Source organism: Onthophagus taurus, chromosome 10 (assembly GCF_036711975.1).
Source record: "Onthophagus taurus isolate NC chromosome 10, IU_Otau_3.0, whole genome shotgun sequence".
Classification (NCBI taxonomy): Eukaryota; Metazoa; Arthropoda; class Insecta; order Coleoptera; family Scarabaeidae; genus Onthophagus; species Onthophagus taurus.
Window position 1 is genome coordinate 435,118 of NC_091975.1, and position 21,533 is coordinate 456,650.

The 21,533-nt window shown below is 30.9% G+C and overlaps 5 protein-coding genes across 5 annotated transcripts; 4 read left to right on the top strand and 1 right to left on the bottom strand.

Moving 5' to 3' along the window:
• The first annotated feature begins 5,790 nt into the window (after positions 1-5,790).
• Positions 5,791-6,309, top strand: LOC111416615 (RNA-binding protein 7). The gene has a single exon (XM_023048675.2). It carries the CDS (start codon positions 5,791-5,793, stop codon positions 6,307-6,309), a length of 519 nt encoding a protein of 172 aa, XP_022904443.1.
• Positions 6,310-6,516: 207 nt separating this feature from the next.
• On the bottom strand, positions 6,517-9,009 carry LOC111416614 (chromatin assembly factor 1, p105 subunit). Its single transcript, XM_023048673.2, has 5 exons — positions 8,765-9,009; positions 8,504-8,710; positions 8,277-8,432; positions 7,917-8,227; positions 6,517-7,863 (listed from the first exon to the last, which is right to left on the bottom strand). The coding sequence occupies exons 1-5, from the start codon at positions 8,888-8,890 to the stop codon at positions 6,597-6,599; spliced, it is 2,067 nt and encodes a 688-aa protein (XP_022904441.1). The 5' UTR covers positions 8,891-9,009; the 3' UTR covers positions 6,517-6,596.
• A 156-nt stretch (positions 9,010-9,165) lies between these two features.
• Positions 9,166-10,689, top strand: LOC111416616 (endoplasmic reticulum lectin 1). Its single transcript, XM_023048676.2, has one exon. It carries the CDS (start codon positions 9,252-9,254, stop codon positions 10,632-10,634), a length of 1,383 nt encoding a protein of 460 aa, XP_022904444.1. The 5' UTR covers positions 9,166-9,251; the 3' UTR covers positions 10,635-10,689.
• A 273-nt stretch (positions 10,690-10,962) lies between these two features.
• LOC139431596 (activin receptor type-2B-like) lies at positions 10,963-12,080 on the top strand. The gene is made up of 3 exons (XM_071199566.1): positions 10,963-11,444; positions 11,506-11,859; positions 11,910-12,080. The coding sequence occupies exons 1-3, from the start codon at positions 11,411-11,413 to the stop codon at positions 12,023-12,025; spliced, it is 504 nt and encodes a 167-aa protein (XP_071055667.1). The 5' UTR covers positions 10,963-11,410; the 3' UTR covers positions 12,026-12,080.
• Positions 12,081-12,351: 271 nt separating this feature from the next.
• Positions 12,352-20,824, top strand: LOC111416609 (activin A receptor type 2 punt). The gene is made up of 6 exons (XM_023048668.2): positions 12,352-12,833; positions 12,895-13,248; positions 13,309-13,445; positions 13,596-13,754; positions 13,809-14,489; positions 20,539-20,824. The coding sequence occupies exons 1-6, from the start codon at positions 12,800-12,802 to the stop codon at positions 20,716-20,718; spliced, it is 1,545 nt and encodes a 514-aa protein (XP_022904436.1). The 5' UTR covers positions 12,352-12,799; the 3' UTR covers positions 20,719-20,824.
• The last annotated feature ends 709 nt before the right edge of the window (positions 20,825-21,533 follow it).

Sequence of the window (21,533 nt, forward strand, 5' to 3'; positions counted from 1 at the left end):
AAATGCTGCAAAAAAAATTATATGTACTTAAAATTTTGGTTAAATTCAATAATAATAATAATGTATTGAATTAAAATTTGTTTTAATTTTTCTAATTAAACCAATATTTTTATGGTCACATTTCGAAAAATATATAAATGGCGTAAAAGATTCTTTTGTTCAATTTTTTTTTTGATTTTTTAGTATTTTGATCATCATCTGACTGCAAAGTGGTTTGAAAAAATTTGATTGGTTGTTGGTAAGGGGTGGCCACGCCTTGCGTTGGCAGTCGTTACGCCCACCTGGTCTGTTCACACACTTTACAACCACGGGTCACTAGATAGGACACGGGCGATTTACAGGGTGTGGAGCTCCCCCTTTTTGGTGGAATAACTTAACACCATCTGAGCAGCAACGAAAGGGGGGAGATCAAGAAAAGGTTTTTTATTTATACATACTTTTTTCTTACAAAATAAACTTCAAAAATTAAAAAAAAAATTGATCCTCAAACTAACATTCAGGCTATTTTAGCCAGATTTAAATTGTATATAAATTTTAGATCTATGTCTAGTTCAATAAAAATATACAACTGAACCCAGCCCAATCCCAAGGTTTATATACAGTGTGTCCCCGGATAGGTGAAACGACTCTTATAAAAGGTAAATTTTTTTCGATATTAATTGTCATTTTTTGGGGTTTAGCACTGCTTGATTAAAGACTAATTTTAAACATATTTTCAATTTTTTAAAAACAAGTGAGCCTTGACAGTGAAAGAAAAACTCTTTTTGTGGCAGGTAAAGTATCTTTTCTGTTTACAGTACGTGAAAGTGTTACTAAGAAGTTTTGTTCAGAATGAAAAACTATGGCCATATGCAAATTTTCGGATTGATCGGCCTACTTTGAAAATATCCATATCAAACAATTTTATTTCTAACAAGCCATGGATAAAACAAAATTGCTTTCCTGTCACTAGTAATCTGTCAAACTGTAATTTAGTAAATTTAAAGTGTTATGGAATCGGGGAAAAACCGATAAATGTGGCAACTTGTTGGCGTTTAATCAAAAGTTAAAAAATCAAAAGTTAGTTATCAAAGTAGGCCGATGATTCCGAAAATTTGCATATGGCCCTAACTTTTCATTCTGAATAAAATTTCTTAGTAATATTTTACCATACTGTAAAGAGAAAAGGCACTTTACCTAATGCACAAGAAGTTTTCGCAAAAAATTTACATTTTATAAGAGTCGTTTCACCTATCCGGGGACACACTGTATAAGAGGTTCGTACGCAATCATACTGCGCATTACGTCACATGTGGAAAATAATACCGCCAAGCAATTCAAATTAAAGAAAGGCATGGAGCACCACATGGCCATGAGGTTGCGTGCGCAATCCGTGATCGCTTACGTCACGAAACACTCCTGCCCTTGCCCCTCGCCCACAAACTAAAATCAAAGTATTGCAGCATAGGAACTTAGACAACCTTTAATATAAACTGACCGGCAAAAAAAACCGGCCACTATAAATTTGCCACAACTTCAAAGCTGGCTTTCTCGCGAACCGCGCATTCGATTTTGATGATTCTTTTTTTGATGGATAGGTTGATTCTTCTGTAATAATCCTGCGATAGAAATTTTCGTTCAGATTTTAATTTTAGCATATACGGGGTGAGAAAAATGAGTAAGACTTTTATTCTCGAAATTTGTAACACCCTGCGGGGTGCAGTTGCTACAGCAGAGGGTATTACCTGGAATCAAACAGTAGCCCAATCTTTTCTGAGCATTTTCTTTTTTTATTCACTCTCTTATCTCTGTTACTAACGAAGATGCAGTATTTTAAAGCGATCGCCTGTGAAAACAAGATGAGTGACAATAGTAGCTGATGACCGTTTTATTGTTCTAAGCAATCGTAGAACGACAGCTGTAGAGGCCGCTGTGATGTCAGTGAGAGAACCATTCGCTGAAAACTTGCTAGAACTGGTTTGGCTGCAAGAAGGCTGCCAAAGGGCTGAGGCTGCTTATTAGATATCGACGTGCACGTCTTCAATCTGCGCGCTTACATGTGAATTGGGAGATCGAGCAATGGAAAAATGAGTACTGCAATGGAGGTCTTTTTTACGGATGAGTAAAAACCCGATAGTCAGAAACGAATATGAAGACGTTGAAATGAAAGATTTGTGGACTACACAATTATGAATCAATTGTCCGGTAGGACAGGATGACGACGAATGCGTCTCTGAAGTTAGTCCCAAAGATGTTCGATAGTGTTAAGGTCCGTTCAATACCCATCTCATCAAAATATTCGCTAACCACACGTGCTACGTGCGGTCGCGCATTGTCATGCATTACCGTGAATCCGTCACCAATAAAATGGGAATAGGGCACGACAGCTTCTTGCAGAATATCTTCGATATAACGGTGGGCATTTAGCGTGCCATTTTCAACAAAGATGACCGCTGTATACGCTTCCGTCGAAATACCCGCCGATACCATGACCGAACCTCCATGGAAAGGTACTCTTTCCGAAATTGTGCATTCATTACGACGTCTCCACACTCGTTCTCGATCATCAGGTGACCGGAGACAAAATCGGGACTCATCAGTGAAGAGCACCTTACCACAGTATAAAGTAAAGCAGTAGTCTCACTTCGTGTCGGCACGTTTGACGTCGTGTCCGTAGATTTTTTACTGCGCATCCGCTGCGCGCATCATTGAAATAAATGTTGCAACAAACTTTTATGTCGATGATAAAGATCACGTACTCATAAGGTAGCAAACGTAGTATGAATGCGCGCAGCGTGTGCGCTGTAGCAAATCTGATTACGCCATATAAGGCAAGTGAGACTACTGATTTACTTTATACTGTGACCTTACCCCATTGTTCCATTTCCCAATTCGTATGTAGGTGTCCAAATTGAAGACGTGCTCGCCGATATCTCTGGAGCAGCCGCTGTCTTTTGGCAGTTAGATCACTTTCTGCAAGTTTTCGACGAATGGTTCTTTCACTTACGTCAACCCCACGCACCATTTGAAGGCGATGCCGACTTTCTACAGCAGTCGTTCTACGATTCCTCAGAGTGTTTAGCACAATAAATCGATCATTAACTGCTGTTGTCACTCGTCTTCTACCGGAACCTTGCCGCCTAGTAAAATTTCCTGTTTCGACATATCGGTTCCAGGCATCCTGAACTGTTGTTCGGGGTACACCCAACGTATGGGCAACGTACCGCTGACTTTTGCCATCTTCAATTAAACTAATAATACCCGCAACATCAGTTATTGACAACTGTCAATTTACTATTCGAAACAACTGACATACGCTACCTAGCGCGCCACCTTATTTTGTATGCTTATTTGTCTTGTTTTCACAGGCGTTCGCTTTAAAACACTGCATCTTCGTTAGTAACAGAGATAATAGAGTGAATAAAAAAACAAAATGTTCAGAAAAGATTGGGCTACCATTTGATTCCAGTTAACATCCTCTGCTGTAGCATCTGCACCCCACAGGGTATTAAGAATTTCGAGAAAAAATGCTTTTTTCATTCTTACACCCCGTATATGCTCAAATTAATATCGGAATAAAAATTTCTATCGCAGGATTATTACAGAAGAATCAACCTTTCGATCAAAAAAGGAATCATCAAAATCGAATGAGTGGTTCGCGAGAAATTGTGGCAAAATTTAAGTGGCCGGTTTTTTTTGCCGGTCAGTTTATAAACCTTGGCCCAATCCAACCTAGCTACCTAGATAAACTGTCAATGTCAATTAAAATCTGAAGATTTTGAATTCCGCCTTTTATTCTTGTAGTTATTTTAAATTTGACTCTGCATTGTTAAATTAAGTCTCTCATACTCATCTATCGATTTGTTATTTTAAAAATAAAATCATAATCAAGGCAATAATTGTTATTGAATTATATCGCGTGTCTTGATAAGTGTTTATGTAAATCACAGAGGGGAGGGTTGTAAAATAGGATCACGTGCGAACAATTACAACTTAAAAAGGATGGATTAGTTGACCGACGTCGTGATCGGCAACGACGCCGAACGTGACCGAACTTCGAAAAGGGTGGCTTCCGGATGTTTACCTACACAACGTCTTTTTCTATTCTTTTCACTCCAATTCAGATTTTAACCCTTTCAAGTGTAGCTACCACAAAAAAATGTTATTTTATAAAATAATTTAAAATTATCGAATCAATTTTATTGAAAACATTGCAATTCCATTTGGAATTGGAGAGTGGAGTTCTCGTTTTAGAAGGGGTGTCGGGGGGTTGGGTTTGATTTGATGGCCAGAGTGGCAAATCGGATAGGACGAGGAATGACACGGTTGTGACATGGTGGCGATGGAACGAGGTCTGTTGACAACGATGGGCCGCAGGGCAGTCCGAAAGACACGTACCGCGGATTAGGGCAGATGGTGACCCGTCGACGATCCAAGCCGCGAACGTCCTGTAAACACTATTTCAAACGACCACGCCCCATATACTCTCTTCTATCTATCTCCTCATCCCCAAACATCCAAGTGTTTATTTAATTTCAATGTTTTATTACAATTTGCTTAATTACACAATTGAGGTGTAATTAAGTAATTTGAAATGATGATAAACATATTCGTTAAAGATGACACTTAATTTGTCATATTATTGCGAAAAAGGGGGTTCGCTACCTGAAATAGCAGAACATCCCCGAGTGAATGGAAATCACAGACAATACGACCGGAATCTGAGTGCTCCGCTCAGGCGACACTCGTCGACGACGCCGTTCCATTAGGCGCCGCGACGCTTTCCCACTTTTCACGACGATGCGGAAACGTCATTATTTAAATTTAAGTGCTCACCCCTCCCGAAGGCCCCAAGCGACAACACCAAATCTTCTCTATATCTATCTTTTGCACAGTCTCAATATTTATTCATCAAACGTTTTATTTTAGGTCACATATGTACTTAATTGATTTTTATATTTTGCCCTAGTTCATCGACTCAGAAATTCCAATTACCTACCGATACACCATACGAAAACAGGTCTAAACCCTCAGGCGTAGTCTCTTCCGTAATTGAATCTGATGTAAAAACGACAAAAATCACAAAAATCGCTTCAGGTGGTGAGGAAAGAGGACGTCGAAGTCCCGTCGTGCCTTTCTGGACCGAGACGATGCCGACGACGCTGGGAACTCATCCAGGTGATCCACCTACTCTCCCTCTTTTATTAATCTATTACAAATTACATCATTACGGACCAGGATGCGGTGATCAGGAAGCTAGAGGGCTCTGAACACCGTCAACACCACCTGTTCAATTCACATTGAGTCACGTGGGATTACATCCCTAAGGATCAAACCGGGTGAAATGGCTTTATGCTCCGTCACATAGGATAAATCTCCAATATTTTTTTCTAATACACTTAACTATATTCACTAAATTCAAAAAAATCAACCGAAAATGATACATAAATTTAAGAAGAAATATGTCAAATTTGACAACTATTATTTGTTGAGATGTCATTACCAACCTTACATAAATAAATAAAAATAATCTTTTTTTCTCTCTAAATTTATAAAAAAAAAAAACAATTTAACCGTCATTTTTTAATAAATTAAATTATATTAAATTATCAATACAATTATTATATTAACATTGCTATTTTCCAATTACTTTTCTAAACTTATCTTATTATTATTTGTAATTTAAATTTTTACCGCCATCTCTTATTAAAGTTCGCAAGTTAATCGAAAGAATGCGATGTCCTCTAAAATCAAGCTCTTATTAAACGTCAAATGTCAAAATAAACTTCAACTAAAAATCGCTTATAAATTATGGAAAACGAAGACCAAAGAACGATTTTCTGCGGAAACCTTTCCACCCGTGTTACCGAAGAGCTTCTCTACGAGTTATTTCTTCAAGTAGCCCCATTAGAAAAAGTGAAAATCCCCGTTGATAGAGATGGTAGACCAGGAAGTTATGGATTTGTAACTTGCAGACATGTCCAATCCGTTCCCTACGCAATAAGGCTATTAAACGGGACCGCACTTTTCGATCGAAGATTAAATTTAAAACCGAGAACACCCCAAAACTCTCAACAACAAAATCACCCAACGGTACCTTCCCAAGTGAAAACACCTCAAAGGAACTTACAGGAGATGGTTTTAACTGGTCAATTCCTTGTTAGTAATAGTAGCAAGCATTCTTATGGGGAGTATTCGCCAGTTGCAAGGCGTCAATATGATCGGAAAGATCATCGAAGAGGTCACAGATATGATCATCACGAAAATAGACATGGCAATTACGGGAATCAAGGAAGTTATAATCGGAGGAGATTAAGAATGAATAATTAAAAACCATTTTTTTTTTAGGGTTGGAAACTCTTATTGTATAGAAATTATAATAAAAATTAATAAAAAATAATGTTTAGGTTATGTTATACCTTTTTATTAATTACTTATTGAATTTAAAAATAATATATGACTAAAATGTATCAAATTTCAACAAATTAGGGTAAAAAGTTGATTTTTTGTAATAATTTTAAAACATAACCTCAAACGTCAATTTAATTTTTTTTTATTGAAAATAAACAATAATTTTATAATAATTATAATCGATTAAGTGGATGTCTTATGATTTTTTATTCATCATTCCCGTCCTTTTTAATTATTACTTTTTTATTTATATGTCTTGAAGTTTTCGGACTGGATATCGTGATCAACGCAATTCTTCGAGGTGTTCTAGCATTAGATATTTCTTTGTCTATTTGTGCTATGTCCGCTTTTAATTCTTCAATCTCTTTATCTGTTTTAGCAACTTCTTCTCTTATTTCTTTAATTTCTTTATCCACTTTACTCATTTTCACATCTTCAACTTCATTAAATTCTCCTATTTCGTTATTTTCGTCTTCTATTTCATTATTCTCTTCTATTTCCGCATTTATTTTTTGATTTAAACTCGTTAAATGTGAAATAGACGTTTCTAACTTTAAATCTAAATCGGGAACAGTAAATTCGCTAATTTCTTCATGGACGGATTCTTTTTTTGATTCTAGCACATTTTTCAAAGTATTTTTATCACCGTCACATTTCCAGGCATCTCTAGCTTCAGTATCTTCCAAAATCGGTTTCGTTTTTGGCGTTTCGCCGGGAGATTTAAAATATTTTAGTAAAGGACTAGATTTTACTTGATCTTTTTTAGCTTTTTTATTAATTTTATTTGAATTTTCGGTCTTTTTTATATCTTCAACGATATTTAAAGTTGTTTTAACCCTTTTTGGTGTAATAACTTCAAAAGTAGTGGAATTAGTTGCGTTTTTCACCGGTGAATCTGTTATTTCAATCACCTCATTCTTTTTTGATTCATTTTCTACCCTCGGCGCCCTCCGAACGGTTAAAACATTAATCTTTTCTTCCGATTTATTAGTATTAGTGGCTTTATTAGCCCACTGCACTAAAAACGTCGATTTTTTTTCTTCGCTTTCAGCTTTTTTTACTTCATCTACTTCCATTGGTTCTAATTCGTCAAGTGCGGTTACATTTAAAACCTCATTTTCTTTTTCTTCTTCAATAACTTCCTCTTCTTTTTGATAAACATCGCCGAGTTCTCCTTCCATAAACGAAAGTAACGTACAAAAACCATCAGATGATGACGCAACCAAGAGGAGTCCATCAGAAGACCAACTCAAATCGGTAATTCGAGTGTAATGAACGTTTTTTAATCGCGCGAATGGAAATCGTTGCTGTGTATCGAATAAAAACAAATCTGTTTCGGTGGCAACTGCAAAAATCATGCGATATGGAAGGTTTACAGCCGGCTTGGGACCTATATCAGTTAATTCATAGAGAATAGGACAAAATTTAGCAGCTAACGTAGAGGAATTCTCAAATCGAAATACCCCTACTGGTCTAAATCAGATTTGAATTAATTAATACATTTAACCTGACTTTTTTCAACTTACTCTGGACTATGTAATGTAAATAAATAAGCGCATTTAAAGTTTAACCTATTTTCTTCAGCTTCAACAAACCCAGACGGTGTAATAAATAAATTTCCATCAGGACTAAAACCAAATCGTCGAAAAAAGCTCTTAAATGTGTCATCATGAAAATATTTAACTTCTTTATTGTATAAAGGATTTGTTTCTGGCACCGGAAGTAATCCTTTAATTATTTTTGATTTAACCTGCTTTGTTGACACATCGATTATACGGCAATAACGATCACTACTCAATGTAGCAAAATATTGACCTTTCGGATCAAAGCAAACACCCTACAAAACAAAATGTTAAACAAATCCAACAGTAAACGCGTTTATAAACCTGCACAAATCCTTTGTGATCAACGAAAATGTGGTCCCATTTTCCTTTTGAGACATCCCAAAGTATTGCAGTGTTATCAATAGACCCACTGACGATTTTATCGCTTTTTGGTGACCAACAAATATCATAAACATCTTCTTTGTGGCCTCTTAACGTCTAAAAAAATTAACATAACCTATATATCTTAAATGTCAGTTTTTAATTCTATATAAAAAAATAAAAATAACCTTCAGAGCTAAATAAGAAACTTTTTTAGGTTCATCCGGATCTATTTTTGGTACCCAAACAAAAATAATGCCATCATCATCAGCACTTGCTAACATAGATCCATCAGGTGCCCATCGAACGGAGTTAACAGATTTTTGGTGACGAGTTATATCACATTCCACCTGAACGTGAACGGACCCTACCGAATTAACCTTCCCCGTCCAAACCTTAAATAATTTAAAAATAATTGTTTTATTTTAACGTTATTTGAAGATAGTTACCACAACATGATAATCCGCACCACCTGTTGCTATTCTATAAAGATTTTCTACATTTATAGGATTTACATCGATACATAATACTGGTTCGCGGTTGTGCCAAGAAATTTCGGGGATAACACACTTCATTTTAGTTTATAACAGCTTTTCTAATCTAATAATTTTATTAAAAAAACGCTTTGGCGCGAAGAATTAATAACATGTCAAAAAATTGATTATTGACAGCGAATGCTACCAACCTTCACTCCATTAAATTACTATTATGTGTTATTAATTTTTAACCATTTATTTTTAATTATATAAACATAATAATTATATTATTTATTAGTTATTAATTATAATTTAAATTAACTTTATTTTAATATTATTCATAATATAAGACATATATGAAACGTCAATTTTATCAGCTGATTGTCAAAGTCATTATTGCGTGTAACATTTTGATTGCAAGGAGGTGAAAATACAAATTTTTCCTATAAATTAACAGAAAATGATGAAACTGCAATATTGGTTGTGTTTTTATTTTGTTGTGCCTACTTTAAGTCATGAGAAAGGTTTTGATGATACGGTTCTTTTCCTTTTAAATTGGCCGGGTGAATCTTTTGAACCAGATCCAAGTCTTAAACATATCGTTGTAAGCACTTCCCACGAAGAAAAATATAAGTGTTATTTACCTAATGTGCAAGAGCCGGAAGTCTCCTCAGTTGATAAATATGAAGGTCCATCGCCTTTAGAGTTAGTAGCCCCATTATTTTCACAAAACACATGTTTGTATCGATTGGAATCTTATTGGACTTACGAGTTGTGTCATGGAAATTTTATACGACAATATCATGAGGATAGGGAAGGAAAAAAAGTTAAACTGCAAGAATATGTTTTGGGAAAATGGGATAAAAATCATTATCAAATATTATTAGATCGCTGGAACGATTTATCGGATGAAGAAAAAAATATTTCACCTCCCACTAAAAAAGTGGATGGAATCAATTTACCTTACTATGCTGTTAACATGGAAAATGGTACATTATGCGAATTAAATAATAATAAACCAAGAGAAACTAAAGTGATGTACGTTTGTTATGTTCATGGAAAACATGAAATTTATTCATTAAAAGAAACTTCAACATGTCAATATGAAATAGTCGTTTTAAGTCCACTTTTATGCTTGCACCCAAAATATAAACCACAAGAAACTGAAGAAAATCAAATCAATTGTGTACCATTGGATGGAAGTCCAAAAAAACCATACAACTTAATTAAAATGAAACATGAAAGTAATAAATTAAGAAGAAAAGCTGATGTAGAACCGATTAGAGTTGAAATTTATCCATTAGATCTAAAAGATAAGGAGGAAACTGTTAAAGAAACCACCCCAATTGATACATCACCCGTAGAAAATTTTTTATCAGGGAAAAATTGTTTGCACGGCGGAACCGGTTGGTGGAAATATGAATTTTGTTATGGAAAATCTGTTGAACAGTATCATATGGAGAGGGATAAAACAAAAACTTCAATCAGTTTAGGATTTTTTGATAAAAAGAAGCATATAGAGTGGATCAATGCCCATCCCAATAAAAAACCTAAGCCTGTAGCGGTTCGTACACAACTCTCTCACTTTTATTCCGGCGGAAATGTTTGTGATAAAACCGGAAAACCAAGACAAACAGAAGTTCGATTAAAATGTTTAGAGAATGCATCGAGTTCAAACGCCGTTTCTTTATATTTATTAGAACCTAAATACTGTGAGTACATTTTAGGTGTTGAATCACCGTTAATTTGCGATATTTTGGCGAATGCTAACGAGTACGGTTTGGTAGAGAACATTAAAAACGACGATGACGATGATATTCCTACAATTAATTTTAAAGTTTAAAATTTGTATAATTTTGTTTTGTAATAATTTAAATAAAAAGATTTAAAGTTAAGAATTGATTTTATTTTGTTTAAATAAATTTATTTATAATAAATAAATTTTTTTTTACAATATTTGGCGCCATCTATGAATCATTTCCCAATATTGAGATGAAGAAATTTACACATTTATCCATTTTGAATTAAAATGAATTAAAAAAAAACTTCTTTTATTACTAAAGTAAAAGCTACTTGCTTCTTTTAGCAAATAAAAGAAGTTTTTTTTTAATCATTTTAATTCTTAATATTAATAAGTGTAAACAAACTAACTTGTAGCTAATTTCGCATGGTTTTAAGATGTTTTCGTTCGACGCCATTTTGTCGATAAAGAATTATATCAGTGATATAGGTGTTTTTATAGAATAATTCTGATTATTTTGCATCTAATTGAAGTATTAATTAAACATTTTTTTTATAAGAGGGTGATTTTAACACGTGCACAATCTACTTTTATAAATTTTTGGGTTGTTAAACTAAGTGTGGTGTGTTAAGTTAGTTAACAAAAACAAGGTGGTCATAAAATCGTTTCAAACTAAATTAAAAAGGAACAATTTGTAAACAATTAATTTTGAATTTTGAACAATGAACAAGGGAAAACACTATTCATTAATAAATTACCGATTTAGCACTAAAAAAAGTTTATAAAAACTAGTGCATTTTAACATTTTAAAGTTGACAATTTAAAACGACCAACTTCGCTCCATTAAATGTAACTGACCTACCACAGCATCTATAAACATGTCCGTTTCGATAGTTTTCATCTTAATTTTAAGTATAAATTAATTAGAAACCCCTTTTAGACTTTTCTATTAATTCTAAAACGTTTCTTTTAGATATATCATGGTCCCTTAGTAACCCTAAAGCCACGAATTACGTCCAACCACTAACCACAACCCAATGTGAAGAATACCAAAAAGAATGTCAGGAAAATTGCTCCACAACTGAAAATTGTACCGCTCCAGAAGATGGGAAAAGAAATCACTGTTATGTGTTATGGGAAATGAATGCTAATAATACTCCCAATGTACATATGAAAGGATGTTTTTTAAACAATGAGAAATGTTTCGATCAGGAAAGATGTGTTTCAAAAGAACATTCAAAAATGTTGTATTGTTGTTGTGAAGGGGATTATTGTAATAAAGAGTTCTTTTGGGAGCCTTCTCCAACAACAACAACACCAGTCGCAGGTTAGGTTTTTTATATTTATTAGAACCTAAATACTGTGAGTACATTTTAGGTGTTGAATCACCGTTAATTTGCGATATTTTGGCGAATGCTAACGAGTACGGTTTGGTAGAGAACATTAAAAACGACGATGACGATGATATTCCTACAATTAATTTTAAAGTTTAAAATTTGTATAATTTTGTTTTGTAATAATTTAAATAAAAAGATTTAAAGTTAAGAATTGATTTTATTTTGTTTAAATAAATTTATTTATAATAAATAAATTTTTTTTACAATATTTGGCGCCATCTATGAATCATTTCCCAATATTGAGATGAAGAAATTTACACATTTATCCATTTTGAATTAAAATGAATTAAAAAAAAACTTCTTTTATTACTAAAGTAAAAGCTACTTGCTTCTTTTAGCAAATAAAAGAAGTTTTTTTTAATCATTTTAATTCTTAATATTAATAAGTGTAAACAAAGTAACTTGTAGCTAATTTCGCATGGTTTTAAGATGTTTTCGTTCGACGCCATTTTGTCGATAAAGAATTATATCAGTGATATAGGTGTTTTTATAGAATAATTCTGATTATTTTGCATCTAATTGAAGTATTAATTAAACATTTTTTTTATAAGAGGGTGATTTTAACACGTGCACAATCTACTTTTATAAATTTTTGGGTTGTTAAACTAAGTGTGGTGTGTTAAGTTAGTTAACAAAAACAAGGTGGTCATAAAATCGTTTCAAACTAAATTAAAAAGGAACAATTTGTAAACAATTAATTTTGAATTTTGAACAATGAACAAGGGAAAACACTATTCATTAATAAATTACCGATTTAGCACTAAAAAAAGTTTATAAAAACTAGTGCATTTTAACATTTTAAAGTTGACAATTTAAAACGACCAACTTCGCTCCATTAAATGTAACTGACCTACCACAGCATCTATAAACATGTCCGTTTCGATAGTTTTCATCTTAATTTTAAGTATAAATTCCTTAGAAACCCCTTTTAGACTTTTCTATTAATTCTAAAACGTTTCTTTTAGATATATCATGGTCCCTTAGTAACCCTAAAGCCACGAATTACGTCCAACCACTAACCACAACCCAATGTGAAGAATACCAAAAAGAATGTGTGGAAAATTGCTCCACAACTGAAAATTGTACCGCTCCAGAAGATGGGAAAAGAAATCACTGTTATGTGTTATGGGAAATGAATGCTAATAATACTCCGAATGTACATATGAAAGGATGTTTTTTAAATAATGAGCAATGTTTCGATCAGGAAAGATGTGTTTCAAAAGAACATTCAAAAATGTTGTATTGTTGTTGTGAAGGGGATTATTGTAATAAGGAGTTCTTTTGGGAGCCTTCTCCAACAACAACAACACCAGTCGCAGGTTAGGTTTTTATAAGTTATTTATCTTTAATAACTAAAGGGTAAATTTTTTTATTTTTAGTACTCGAAACACAAAAACCGGAACCTTCGAACATAATTTTAATAGCAATTGTGATTACTACCGTTTTATTATTCATTATTTGTGGTACAACCTTTTATGTTTATTATTATAAACGTAATCGCCGTTCATTTAACGAGGTAAGTTAAATATAAATCTTTTAAATTATAGCATTAAAATAGTTTGAGTAAAAAATTATTTCTTTTGTTGCTTTCTAGTGGAGAGTAAGTAAAATATTTTTAAAATCCTTTTTTTTGTTTAATTATTAAATTTAAAAAAATTGTGGTTAGGTTCCGAGTGAAGATCCTGGCATATTTCCTTCCGATACAAGTTATCAAGGTCTTTTACCCGTGCAATTGGTTGAAATCAAAGCGAGGGGTCGATTTGGCGCCGTTTGGAAAGGTAAAAATAAATCGGACGAAGTTGCTGTTAAGATATTTCCTGCTCAGGTAAAAATTATTTGACTTATTTTAATTAATTTATTATTATTATTTTTTTTTTAGGATAAACAGTCATGGTCTACAGAACAGGAAATTTTTAAACTTGCCCAAATGGATCATTCAAACATTTTACACTTTATTGCAGCTGAAAAAAGGGGTTCTGATCATATGCAAGTCGAGTTTTGGTTAATAACTGCTTATCACGAAAGAGGCTCCCTTTGTGATTTCTTAAAAGCGCATACACTAACATGGACAGAACTTTGTCGTGTCGTTGAAACAATGGCAAGAGGTTTAATGCATTTACACGAAGAACTTCCCTCCAAAGGACCCCATAAAGGAAAGCCATCGGTAGCTCATCGCGACTTTAAAAGCAAAAATGTTCTTCTCAAAAACGATCTGACCGCTTGTATAGCGGACTTTGGTTTGGCTCTTGTTTTTGAATCGGGAAAATCGTGTGGGGATACTCACGGTCAAGTGGGAACCCGACGTTATATGGCACCGGAAGTGCTCGAAGGGGCTATAAGTTTCACACCGGATGCGTTTTTAAGAATTGATATGTATGCATGCGGTTTGGTTTTATGGGAATTAGTATCTAGGTGCACCGCTCAAGATGCCCCAGTAGCTGAATATCGATTACCATTTGAAGAGGAAGTGGGGCAACATCCTACGTTGGAGGACATGCAAGAAAGCGTTGTTCAAAGAAAAGTTCGACCTGTTATTAAGAATACTTGGAGAAATCATAATGTAAGAGAGTTTTTTTTTAAATCGATGAGAAATCACTCAAGTAAGCCGTTACAAATAAAGAAAAAGTGTAAAACCCCGAAAAATCACTTTAAAGTGTTGACGTGACGTCACTTTTTGTGACGTCATCGAACCATATACATTTTTTTACATGTATTTTTGCAGCACATTTGGTTAAAGCGCATATATTCGGGAGAAATACGGTTGTTTCTTAGGTTTTTGACTTAGGTTGAATACAATTAAAACTAAAATTAAATTGGAATAACCTAAACGTTTGACATTTGAGTTGATTTGCAGTGCTACCAAATCATTTTATTTTTTTAATTTCCCATCAGTTCGATATTTAATGTTTAATTAAAATTATTTAATTTTAGTTAATTATTTTATTACGAATTTTACACAATTACGTTTTTATAACTTATTAATACAATTATATTTAAGATAAAATGATAAATAAGGGGAATTAAAAAAAAAATGTTGGTACCAATGAAATTTTTGACATTAATAACTGTCATAGTTATTAAGAATACTTGGAGAAATCATAATGTAAGAAAATTGACAATTTTTTTTTTTAAATCGATGAGAAATCGCTCAAGTAAGCCGTTACAAATAAAGAAAAAGTGCAAAACTCCGAAAAATCACTTTAAAGTTTTGACGTGACGTCACTTTTTGTGACGTCAGCGAACCATATACATTTTTTTACATGTATTTTTGCAGCACATTTGGTTAAAGCGCATATATTCGGGAGAAATACGGTTGTTTCTTAGGTTTTTGACTTAGGTTGATTACAATTAAAACTAAAATTAAATTGGAATAACCTAAACGTTTGACATTTGAGTTGATTTGCAGTGCTACCAAATCATTTTATTTTTTTAATTTCCCATCAGTTCGATATTTAATATTTAATTAAAATTATTTAATTTTAGTTAATTATTTTATTACGAATTTTACACAATTACGTTTTTATAACTTATTAATACAATTATATTTAAGATAAAATTATAAATAAGGGGAATTAAAAAAAAAATGTTGGTACCAATGAAATTTTTGACATTAATAACTGTCATAGTTATTAAGAATACTTGGAGAAATCATAATGTAAGAGAGTTTTTTTTTAAATCGATGAGAAATCACTCAAGTAAGCCGTTACAAATAAAGAAAAAGTGCAAAACTCCGAAAAATCACTTTAAAGTTTTGACGTGACATCACTTTTTGTGACGTCATCGAACCATATACATTTTTTTACATGTATTTTTGCAACACATTTGGTTAAAGCGCATATATTCGGGAGAAATACGGTTGTTTCTTAGGTTTTTGACTTAGGTTGAATACAATTAAAACTAAAATTAAATTGGAATAACCTAAACGTTTGACATTTGAGTTGATTTGCAGTGCTACCAAATCATTTTATTTTTTTAATTTCCCATCAGTTCGATATTTAATATTTAATTAAAATTATTTAATTTTAGTTAATTATTTTATTACGAATTTTACACAATTACGTTTTTATAACTTATTAATACAATTATATTTAAGATAAAATGATAAATAAGGGGAATTAAAAAAAAAGTTGGTACCAATGAAATTTTTGACATTAATAACTGTCATAGTTATTGAGAATACTTGGAGAAATCATAATGTAAGAAAATTGACAATTTTTTTTTTAAATCGATGAGAAATCACTCAAGTAAGCCGTTACAAATAAAGAAAAAGTGTAAAACTCCGAAAAATCACTTTAAAGTTTTGACGTTACGTCACTTTTTGTGACGTCATCGACCATGCTAACCATATACATTTTTTTACATGTATTTTTGCAGCACATTTGGTTAAAGCGCATATATTCGGGAGAAATACGGTTGTTTCTTAGGTTTTTGACTTAGGTTGAATACAATTAAAACTAAAATTAAATTGGAATAACCTAAACGTTTGACATTTGAGTTGATTTGCAGTGCTACCAAATCATTTTATTTTTTTAATTTCCCATCAGTTCGATATTTAATATTTAATTAAAATTATTTAATTTTAGTTAATTATTTTATTACGAATTTTACACAATTACGTTTTTATAACTTATTAATACAATTATATTTAAGATAAAATTATAAATAAGGGGAATTAAAAAAAAATTTTTTGGTACCAATGAAATTTTTGACATTAATAACTGTCATAGTTATTAAGAATACTTGGAGAAATCATAATGTAAGAGAGTTTTTTTTTAATCGATGAGAAATCACTCAAGTAAGCCGTTACAAATAAAGAAAAAGTGTAAAACTCCGAAAAATCACTTTAAAGTTTTGACGTGACGTCACTTTTTGTGACGTCATCGAACCATATACATTTTTTTACATGTATTTTTGCAGCACATTTGGTTAAAGCGCATATATTCGGGAGAAATACGGTTGTTTCTTAGGTTTTTGACTTAGGTTGAATACAATTAAAACTAAAATTAAATTGGAATAACCTAAACGTTTGACATTTGAGTTGATTTGCAGTGCTACCAAATCATTTTATTTTTTTAATTTCCCATCAGTTCGATATTTAATATTTAATTAAAATTATTTAATTTTGGTTAATTATTTTATTACGAATTTTACACAATTACGTTTTTATAACTTATTAATACAATTATATTTAAGATAAAATTATAAATAAGGGGAATTAAAAAAAAAATGTTGGTACCAATGAAATTTTTGACATTAATAACTGTCATAGTTATTAAGAATACTTGGAGAAATCATAATGTAAGAAAATTGACAATTTTTTTTTTTAAATCGATGAGAAATCACTCAAGTAAGCCGTTACAAATAAAGAAAAAGTGTAAAACTCCGAAAAATCACTTTAAAGTTTTGACGTGACGTCACTTTTTGTGACGTCATCGAACCATATACATTTTTTTACATGTATTTTTGCAGCACATTTGGTTAAAGCGCATATATTCGGGAGAAATACGGTTGTTTCTTAGGTTTTTGACTTAGGTTGAATACAATTAAAACTAAAATTAAATTGGAATAACCTAAACGTTTGACATTTGAGTTGATTTGCAGTGCTACCAAATCATTTTATTTTTTTAATTTCCCATCAGTTCGATATTTAATATTTAATTAAAATTATTTAATTTTGGTTAATTATTTTATTACGAATTTTACACAATTACGTTTTTATAACTTATTAATACAATTATATTTAAGATAAAATTATAAATAAGGGGAATTAAAAAAAAAATGTTGGTACCAATGAAATTTTTGACATTAATAACTGTCATAGTTATTAAGAATACTTGGAGAAATCATAATGTAAGAAAATTGACAATTTTTTTTTTTAAATCGATGAGAAATCACTCAAGTAAGCCGTTACAAATAAAGAAAAAGTGTAAAACTCCGAAAAATCACTTTAAAGTTTTGACGTGACGTCACTTTTTGTGACGTCATCGAACCATATACATTTTTTTACATGTATTTTGCAGCACATTTGGTTAAAGCGCATATATTCGGGAGAAATACGGTTGTTTCTTAGGTTTTTGACTTAGGTTGAATACAATTAAAACTAAAATTAAATTGGAATAACCTAAACGTTTGACATTTGAGTTGATTTGCAGTGCTACCAAATCATTTTATTTTTTTAATTTCCCATCAGTTCGATATTTAATATTTAATTAAAATTATTTAATTTTAGTTAATTATTTTATTACGAATTTTACACAATTACGTTTTTATAACTTATTAATACAATTATATTTAAGATAAAATGATAAATAAGGGGAATTAAAAAAAAAGTTGGTACCAATGAAATTTTTGACATTAATAACTGTCATAGTTATTAAGAATACTTGGAGAAATCATAATGTAAGAAAATTGACAATTTTTTTTTTTTAAATCGATGAGAAATCACTCAAGTAAGCCGTTACAAATAAAGAAAAAGTGTAAAACTCCGAAAAATCACTTTAAAGTTTTGACGTGACGTCACTTTTTGTGACGTCATCGAACCATATACATTTTTTTACATGTATTTTTGCAACACATTTGGTTAAAGCGCATATATTCGGGAGAAATACGGTTGTTTCTTAGGTTTTTGACTTAGGTTGAATACAATTAAAACTAAAATTAAATTGGAATAACCTAAACGTTTGACATTTGAGTTGATTTGCAGTGCTACCAAATCATTTTATTTTTTTAATTTCCCATCAGTTCGATATTTAATATTTAATTAAAATTATTTAATTTTAGTTAATTATTTTATTACGAATTTTACACAATTACGTTTTTATAACTTATTAATACAATTATATTTAAGATAAAATGATAAATAAGGGGAATTAAAAAAAAAGTTGGTACCAATGAAATTTTTGACATTAATAACTGTCATAGTTATTAAGAATACTTGGAGAAATCATAATGTAAGAAAATTGACAATTTTTTTTTTTTAAATCGATGAGAAATCACTCAAGTAAGCCGTTACAAATAAAGAAAAAGTGTAAAACTCCGAAAAATCACTTTAAAGTTTTGACGTGACGTCACTTTTTGTGACGTCATCGAACCATATACATTTTTTTACATGTATTTTTGCAACACATTTGGTTAAAGCGCATATATTCGGGAGAAATACGGTTGTTTCTTAGGTTTTTGACTTAGGTTGAATACAATTAAAACTAAAATTAAATTGGAATAACCTAAACGTTTGACATTTGAGTTGATTTGCAGTGCTACCAAATCATTTTATTTTTTTAATTTCCCATCAGTTCGATATTTAATATTTAATTAAAATTATTTAATTTTAGTTAATTATTTTATTACGAATTTTACACAATTACGTTTTTATAACTTATTAATACAATTATATTTAAGATAAAATGATAAATAAGGGGAATTAAAAAAAAAGTTGGTACCAATGAAATTTTTGACATTAATAACTGTCATAGTTATTAAGAATACTTGGAGAAATCATAATGTAAGAAAATTGACAATTTTTTTTTTTTAAATCGATGAGAAATCACTCAAGTAAGCCGTTACAAATAAAGAAAAAGTGTAAAACTCCGAAAAATCACTTTAAAGTTTTGACGTGACGTCACTTTTTGTGACGTCATCGAACCATATACATTTTTTTACATGTATTTTTGCAACACATTTGGTTAAAGCGCATATATTCGGGAGAAATACGGTTGTTTCTTAGGTTTTTGACTTAGGTTGAATACAATTAAAACTAAAATTAAATTGGAATAACCTAAACGTTTGACATTTGAGTTGATTTGCAGTGCTACCAAATCATTTTATTTTTTTAATTTCCCATCAGTTCGATATTTAATATTTAATTAAAATTATTTAATTTTAGTTAATTATTTTATTACGAATTTTACACAATTACGTTTTTATAACTTATTAATACAATTATATTTAAGATAAAATTATAAATAAGGGGAATTAAAAAAAAAATTTTTTGGTACCAATGAAATTTTTGACATTAATAACTGTCATAGTTATTAAGAATACTTGGAGAAATCATAATGTAAGAGAGTTTTTTTTTAATCGATGAGAAATCACTCAAGTAAGCCGTTACAAATAAAGAAAAAGTGTAAAACTCCGAAAAATCACTTTAAAGTTTTGACGTGACGTCACTTTTTGTGACGTCATCGAACCATATACATTTTTTTACATGTATTTTTGCAACACATTTGGTTAAAGCGCATATATTCGGGAGAAATACGGTTGTTTCTTAGGTTTTTGACTTAGGTTGAATACAATTAAAACTAAAATTAAATTGGAATAACCTAAACGTTTGACATTTGAGTTGATTTGCAGTGCTACCAAATCATTTTATTTTTTTAATTTCCCATCAGTTCGATATTTAATGTTTAATTAAAATTATTTAATTTTAGTTAATTATTTTATTACGAATTTTACACAATTACGTTTTTATAACTTATTAATACAATTATATTTAAGATAAAATGATAAATAAGGGGAATTAAAAAAAAAGTTGGTACCAATGAAATTTTTGACATTAATAACTGTCATATTTACAATTAAATAAATAATTATAACCTAAAAATTTATTTTAGGGTTTATCAGCATTATGTGATACGATGGAGGAATGTTGGGATCATGACGCTGAGGCAAGATTATCAGCTTCTTGTGTAATGGAAAGGGTAATGTTGCAAAGTAAATATCAAAATTGTACTTTATCGTTGAGGATAGAAAACGAGGCGTTATTGGGAACGGGAAAAGAAAGTAGTATGTGAACGATTTTATAAAAAATTATGAAACAGTAACAAGAAAAAGTGAGATGTGAGTGTACAGTGTACCTGAAAAAAGCCCCCAAGTACCTGGCACTAAGAGACAACAGTTAAAAATAAAAAAAAACTATGTTAACGAAGTACTCTGAAATACAAAAAATAGACTCCGTCTTTCAGTATTTTTTAACTCCCAAACTAAAATGTAAAAAAAAGTACAAATTAACTTGGTAAGGTTATTTTTTGTGCCATAATAATTTTTTTTTGTGTAATGTTTTATATTTGGACTAATTTTGTAAATTATAACAAAAAAATCTTTTTGTTGTGTTAAATTTTCGGGGGAGAGAAAATAATGAAAATGGAATGATATTATTAGTTGTTAACATTGATGTTGTATTTAAAAAGGAGCCTTTTTAACCTTTTTTTAGGTTATGTTGATCAATGTTAAGAATAACCTAAAAATTAAGAAGTTGTAAATATTTTATTTTTAAAAAATTAATCAAAAAATGTTCTTTAGTTTATTGTTAATAATTATTAGCTTTTTCACCTTTTCCATTATCATCAAACATAAAAAATCAATAGAAATAATAAAGTAAATGAGTTTTCCTAACCAAACTACCTCTTCTTATTTTTTTTTATTTAATTTTTATATGTATGTACGCAAGGGTGCTAAATATGTAAATAATATAATTATTGTCTTTGCCCAATATAAAGTTTTTTTGGTTATTCTAAGTACATATCAAAAAAAAAACGTAGACTAATTTAATTTAGTTATTAATTGTAATTTATATTTTATAAAAATTAAAAAGAAAATACAACTTGGT